Source organism: Sinocyclocheilus rhinocerous, unplaced genomic scaffold, assembly GCF_001515625.1.
Source record: "Sinocyclocheilus rhinocerous isolate Xijiao unplaced genomic scaffold, SAMN03320098_v1.1 scaffold2308, whole genome shotgun sequence".
NCBI lineage: Eukaryota > Metazoa > Chordata > Actinopteri > Cypriniformes > Cyprinidae > Sinocyclocheilus > Sinocyclocheilus rhinocerous.
This window is the reverse complement of record NW_015642813.1, coordinates 22,081-29,734: the sequence shown is the minus strand read 5'-3', so window position 1 is coordinate 29,734 and position 7,654 is coordinate 22,081. Positions and strand designations below refer to the sequence as shown.

General features: G+C 34.5%; 1 protein-coding gene across 1 annotated transcript in view; it reads right to left on the bottom strand.

Moving 5' to 3' along the window:
* Positions 1–7,654, bottom strand: part of spg11 (SPG11 vesicle trafficking associated, spatacsin) — a gene marked incomplete at its 5' end in the record, with an annotated part of 61,897 nt that overhangs the window by 40,574 nt on the left and 13,669 nt on the right. The window contains 7 exon segments of the mRNA XM_016573675.1: positions 227–333; positions 1,592–1,780; positions 2,705–2,900; positions 4,252–4,427; positions 5,495–5,622; positions 5,775–5,846; positions 6,262–6,438. Coding sequence (XP_016429161.1) covers positions 227–333; positions 1,592–1,780; positions 2,705–2,900; positions 4,252–4,427; positions 5,495–5,622; positions 5,775–5,846; positions 6,262–6,438 — 1,045 coding nt within the window.

The window sequence follows — 7,654 nt, the reverse complement described above, 5'->3', positions numbered from 1 at the left end:
GATAAATGCTTATATTTATTTTAATATTTTAAAACTATAAATATTTGGTTATTTTTCAAGAAATTAATTTCAAGAATTAATTATTTTCCACTGAGAAATTAAAAGCATCAGTTTATATACCTAAGATACTGTCACAAAATCTTTCAGATGTCTTGAGATAAACTGACGGACAGCTGTTCTATGGTTTTAGAAAACTATTTCCACAGTCACATAAAAATACGCTCACCTTTAAGGTCTCTGGTGATTTTCTGTAATTTCAGCATCATCTCAAACCAGGGGAAACTCTCAAACAGGTTTCTGTCGGTCAGAAGCGGGCAATTCCCGGGAGTTAACCTGAAAAACACATCCACAATGAGACGAGACGAGTCCTGAATGTCCTGCCGAAAAACATCTCACAGAAAAGAGCTTCATAAATAATTTATAAATAGTTATACAAATTAAAAAATTTAATGGAAAAGAGTTTCATAAATGTATGACTAATAATAATAATAATAATAATATGAATTAAAAATAATTTAATAAAACAAATAAATTACAAATAAAATAAGAAATTAAACTAATAATTATGTACACTGTATTTCTGGAAAAATCTTCATAAAAATGAATAATAATAATAATAATAATAATAATATAAATAAAAAAATATAATAAAGAAAAAATAAAATAAACAGAAATAAGTAAATAAAAATAATTACATATAAAATATAAAAGTTTTTAATAATTATATACACAGTGTTTCTGGAAAAGAGCTTCATAAATAATTTATGAATAATAACAATAATATAAATTTAAAAATCAAATTAAAAGAAAAAAATTATAGAATAAAAATAATTACATTATTTAATATAATACAATATACAAAATAAATTTTATATGGAAAAGAGCTTCACAAAAAACGTAATAAATACTAACATATTAAAACATGTTATTAAATAAAAATAATATTATAAATTGAAATGTCAAAAGCTAAAACAAAAATGATTAAATAAACAAATAATTAAACATTTTAGTATAAGTATTTACACACACATACATACAAGTTAATAAAAATTATGATGTTTGTTAGTTCACAGTTCATTTACTAATATATAACTAATATTAAAATATATTGAGGTGCTATGTGTGGTTTTAACTGTGATTATAATGATTTAAATGCATGCTACTATCGGAGACCAATGATTAATTAAAAAAAAATAAAAAATCAGAATAATTCAATTTAACCATATAAAAATGAGGTTGCTACAATTTTTAGAGATGTTACTGATTTTGATAATGAACAAAAATGTACATCTGCATCCTAACTCAAGCTACTATCGAATGTGCATTTGTAAGAGACAAAAAAGTTATATTATTATTATTAATATTATCAGGCAACCCAAACCTGTTTCTTGATTTGAAACAATGTCACTCATTAGAAGGTGCAGAAACTAATTTATTGTCTGGTTTCAACAAACTTTCACTTTGGAGCAAAAATCTGGCTTTAAACTTGAAATAAATAAAGATTTGACATTTATCGCGATAATTATCGATATCAACTGATATGAAAAAAAAAACAGTATGGTGATAACTTTTTGGCCATATAGCGTCTCACCTGTAGTGCTCCAGGTAGCAGTAGAGCAGGTACTGCAGGCTGTTCTCCAGACAGTGCAGGACGAAGCGCTGGTGAAACTCCTGTGGGACAGGAGGATCATTCCCATGATGCATCACTCCTCCGGCTTGACCCAGTCGCCATAGCAACTGCTGGAAGTCCTCCATCTCCGACTGCACAAACAGGTCCTGTCTGAACACAAACAGACTAACATCAGAGCTTTGAGCTCGAATATAGGGCTGGGAAAATCAATCGATGCATCACGAATCGAGAACTGATTCAGCATCGGTTCTGAGATTCTCCCAATGCATCGCGATTCTTTCTCGAGTTGATTCTGAGCTTAGTTTTGAACACTGCATGCTTTAGAAACAGCCGTACTCTGCTCGTTTCCAAATCCTTACACACACTTGAACCTAAAATAATCGTTCATAAAAAGCATTCTGAGCCGAGGTGAAATTATAGACTCAGCCGAACGCTCTTCTTCGTGAGCATTTGAGTGAGCGGATAAAAACTAGAGTAGAGCGCCATCTGCTGTAAAAAACTAAGCTCAGAATCGATTTCAGAGAGAATCGCGATGCATTCGGAAGATCTCAGAATCGATTTATCGTCGCAGCCCTAGTCAGTTGTGACCCTGGAGCACAATAGCAGTCATAAGGTATATTTGTAGCAATAGCCAACAATACATTGTATGAGTCAAAATTATTGATTTTTGTTTTATGCCAAAAATCATCAGGATATTAAAGTAAAGATCATGTTCCATGCAGATATTTTGGAAATTTCCTACCGTAAATATATCAAAACTTAATTTTTGATTATTAATATGCATTGCTAAGAACTTAATTTGGACAACTTTAAAGATGATTTTCTCAATATTTAGATTTTTTTGCACACTCAGATTCCAGATTTTCAAATAGTTGTATCTCAGCCAAATATTGTCCTAACAAACAATACATAAATGGAAAGATTATCTATTCAGCTTTCAGATGATGCATAAATCTCAATTTCGAGTAATTGATCCTTGTGACTGGTTTTGTGTTCCAGGGTCACACACACTAAACATGCTTCCAGTCTCCTCTGGATGCATTTGTATTTGGTGTGAATGTGAGCGGCTCTGACCGGGCGAGCAGGTCCAGGATCTGATCACGCAGGTACTGTCCGCAGCGGCTGCTGTGGTTGATGACGTGCGGCTCGAGCGCAGGCCAGCGGGGGACGTCAGTCGCGATCGAGCTGCAAACCCACGCCGAGGCTCGGACACCATCATGCAGAGAGGTGAGATACGACCACAGAACAGCGGCATCCCACGAACCCTGAGCTACAGCACAACAACAAACACATCCTTACCATACAGCACCATATCAAACACAACAAACCCATCCTTACCATACAGCACCATATCAAACACATCCTTACCATACAGCACCACAACAAACACATCCTTACCATACAGCACCATATCAAACACATCCTTACCATACTGCACCATATCAAACACAACAAACACATCCTTACCATACAGCACCATATCAAACACATCCTTACCATACAGAAGATTTTGAGGTGAAATATGACTTGTTTTGACACAAGCTTGACAAATTAATTAAATAATAATAAAAAAAAAAAGTTCTGTGTGTCGGAAATTAATTTTAACCTGAAAAAGTAACGTAACGCACTACGTTCCATTAAAAAGTAACTAAGTGATCAGTGTTGGGAAGGTTACTTTGGAAATGTAATAGGTTACTGATTACAAGTTACCCTACTTAAAACGTAATGCGTAGTGTAACTATTTCAATTATTAAAGTAACTGATTACATTTGATTACTTTTCTAAATTTCTAATGGATGTTTTCAAATGTTAATCATTTTGAAACATTTAAATCAGGCAGGGTTAACAATAGTGCTCAACACTGATTATTATCAGACTCTCAAAATCCTTCATTACTTGAATTAAGATTACAATAATTTAATTTTAAAGCACAGCGACCACAAGATTTTAGCGCCTCTTACTTTGAGATCGTTCTGAGGTTAAATACAGATTTAATATCATAACAAGAAGTAGTTTAATAGCTATGATACTGTTTTTGAAATCAAATCTTTGCATAGCCATGACAGAAAGCACTAGCATCTAACAATGCCTTGGAAAAAAAACAGTTAATTAAAAAAATAAATAAAAGCATATACATAAACAAATAAAACAGTTATTGAATAAGCATGTGTCCTAAACTCCTGATACATTGGTTTCACTGCAATTTATGGAAGAAATCTATTAAATCTGTATGTGGGTGTGTGGGAACATTTTCATAACTGTAATTTAATTACACATTTTTTCTCAATAACTGCAACTGTTTACGGTTATTTATTTTGTCATTAAATTACGTGTAACTAGTTATTCCCCAACACTGTAAGTAATGCAATTAGTTACTTTTTTAGGGAGTAACTCACTATTGTGATGCATTACTTTTAAAAGTAACTTTATAAAACAGAGAGTTCCGGTCCTTGATTCTGATTGGCTGAGCCACGTTCGAAGCTGTTGTAAATTACTCTACGTCTAACAACACCCCTTAGCCGTTATAAATTCACTGTAAACCACGGCTTCTTGGGGCTTATTGCTTTATTCCCCAACACTGCTTGCGTGACTCTCGAAGTGTTGAGCTGTGATGAACTGACCAGGCGGCTGCAGTCGGGACAGAAGGATGGAGCTCTGCGTGTCTCTGTCCCAGTATCTGACCCAGTCCAGACGCACAGGATCCAGCAGAGAGCTGCAGGAGGACGAGTCCGGTTCCTGCGTGATCTCCTGCAGCAGACGCCTGCTCTCGGGATCAGACCGGCTTATCTGAAGAACCCTGGACACAAGATCCCACACACCTCTCATTCACCTGCCACGCCCCATAAACCAGGGTTCGAGTCCAGCTCGCAACCAGTGTTAATTTTACAGCAAATTTTGATTTCGTCAGTCTTTCGACTAAAATGCCATTTAGTTTTAGTCATATTTTAGTCATCTGAATTGCTTTAGTTTATTCTAGTTTTAGTCAACTAATACAGTAAATTTAGTCGGCTAAAATCGAATGGGTTTAGTTACAGTGCATTTATTAAGCATTTCTTTAAAAATTCCAAACTCATTATATAGGTTTGAGATTAAGGTTATATCATGATAGACACCAATTTAACTGCGGTGACACACAACACGCCTTTAAATTCAAATTAAATAAAACCACTTCTCATAAAGAACAAGAACATGGTCTTCTTTTCAAAGAAATACCACTGGTTATATAGGCTACTTATGCATTATATAACAACTTGTATAACCATATTCTTCATTCTTTCAAGCAGACATTTATTTCTATAAATAAATTTAGATTAATCTTTATTAGGGCTACTAAAGTGATTCAGTCAAGAGCAGTGAGTGATTTTCTGTCTTTCTTTTGTTGCTGGATTAACATCAGTGACTCGGACAATAGCAACTAAATTAGACTGCTGTCCCTTTAAAACCCAATGCACGGATGCAATGCATTAATACACGTCCTATATTCTCTTACTGTTTATGTTCAAGTCAAGTCACCTTTATTTATATCGCGCTTTTAACAATACAGATTGTGTCAAAGCAGCTTTACAGTATGAAATACTTAAGACATAATCGACTGTGTTTACGTGAACAGTAAGACCAAATTGTGTTTATTCGTTGACGAAAACATCAATAGATTTTCGTCATAGTTTTTCAAAACGAGTTTTAGATTGTTATCGTCTTGTTGAAAAACGTTGTTGACGAAAACTATTCGCCAACTAAATTAACACTGCTCCCAACATCGTCTAATCCTGACCAGCTCTCTTCCAAACATCATTTACTGTACTGTTGCATCAATAATAGATGAGAAACAACATTTGAAGAAGACAATCAGAGAGAAACACTCGCCTGCTGGTGTCCAGACGGTTCGAGCATCTCGTCGTAGGTGTCGAGCACAAGTTATTAATGGTCTGAATAAACTCCACCTGCTGTAGCTCTTCACACGAGAGGTAATTCTGCTTCTGCAGCTCCTCCACCTGGAAACGCAAACCAGCTAAATTAACCCTTGAAATGACATTGTTGATCACACAAAAAAAACTAATTCAACCAGTGGGAGTCTGGTTTGTAAAAACTGAGCAATCAATCCTCAAAACAAAACATATTTGTCTCTTTAAGGGTTTATTTTCACCATGAAGGCCCTTAGATCCCGATCGGCGGTGAAAACGCAGATGCTGTGGAGCTGCTCCTTCACATTGAAGCCCTAAAAACAAAATAAAAAAATTTATACTTTTAATAATCAAGGAGTGATCAAAAGTGCCAGTGAAGACATTTACAATGTCACAAAAGATTTCTATTTAAAAAAAAATGCTGTTCTTTTGAACTTTCTATTCATTTGTGAATCATGAAAAATAAAATGCATCACGTTTCTACAAAAATATTGGGCAGCATAATCAGATAATAATCAGAAAAGCAGCAAAAAAGCATATTAGGATAGTATGACACTGAAGACTGGAGTAATGATGCTGAAAATTCAGCTTTGATCACAGGAATAAATTGTAAAATTGGAATAATATTTCATATCTTTACAGAAGCCTTGATGAGCAGAAGAGACTTCTTAAGAAACACACGTAATATTGTGAGACGGAGATGTTTGTGTGCTAATCTGGAGTGTGTACCATGTGAGTCAGCAGTGTTTTGGCCTGCTGCAGGTCTCTGTGAGTGAGACAGGTGAAGGTGCGTCTCAGTCCTGTCTTCCTGATGTCCTCCAGACTGCATTCAACACAGCCGCGTCTGCGCAGGAAAGCCTGCGCATGTGGGATCCGTCTGCTCAATATAGCGTGCTGAACAACTTCCTGAAACACACACACACACACAACAAAACTACAATGGGCATGTGCATTATAATTTGCATTCATATCTATTTTATGATATATATAAATTGATTTTTTTAATATACTGTATATTAGTATTTATTCCATGGTCTGTCTGAATACTGGATTCGCTGGCAGGTATACAGTAAAACCTTTTAATGCACAGGTAGTTCCAAGTCAGTTTAATCACTGTTCTATATGCACATAAACTTGTTGTCAACGCTTCCCCGCAATTTTTATTAATAAAATAGCCTACATACTAGATCGCTACATTATATTCCTCAGCAACGAGGTGTAAAATCGCTGTTTTTGAAGTAGCTTAATTAATTAGAGAGATGCGCAGCACAGATGAAGATGCCAAAGCTTGACGTCTCCAGACCTGGACAGTCTCATAAAGGTGATCCGCAAGATGCACCGTTGTAGCAGCTCAGTGTTTTACATTTATGTCAGGAAAAGGACCATTTACATCCAAATGTAATTTAATGCACACAGAACAAAACCTAGAAATAGATTTCAGAACATAATCTGCTTAATCGGCCATTTTCAGTAAAATTCAACATTACTAAATATCTTTGTGTGCCTGCTTTTGTGCGTTTAACTTGAATCGTGTCCAACGGATATCCGTTTTAAAGCAGTGGGTAATTCACTCGTTGATTTGCTTAAAGTCTACTTTGCGATTCTGCTGGGAAAGAAAGAAAGAAAGAAAGAAAGAAAAAAGAAAGAAAAGAGAAATAAAAAAGAAAGAAAGAAAGAAAAGAGAAAGAAAAACGAAAGAAAGAAAAAAAAAAGAAGAAAGAAAGAAAGAAGAAAGAAAGAAAGAAAGAAAGAAAAAAGAAAGAAAAGAGAAAGAAAAAAGAAAGAAAGAAAAGAGAAAGAAAAAAGAAAGAAGAAAGAAAGAGAAAGAAACAGAAAGAAAGCAAAAGAAATAAAGAGAAAGCGAAAGAAAGAAAGAGAAAGAAAGCGAAAGAAATAAAGAGAAAGCGAAAGAAAGAAAGAGAAAGAAAGCGAAAGAAAGCGAAAGAAAGAAAGTGAAAGAAAGCGAAAGAAAGCGAAAGAAAGAAAGAGAAAGAAAGAGAAAGCGAAAGAAAAAGAAAGAAAAAGAAAGCAAAAGAAATAAAGCGAAAGAAAGAAAGAAAGAAAGAAAAAAGAAAGAAAAGAGAAAGAAAAACGAAAGAAAGAAAGAAAAGAGAAAGAAAAA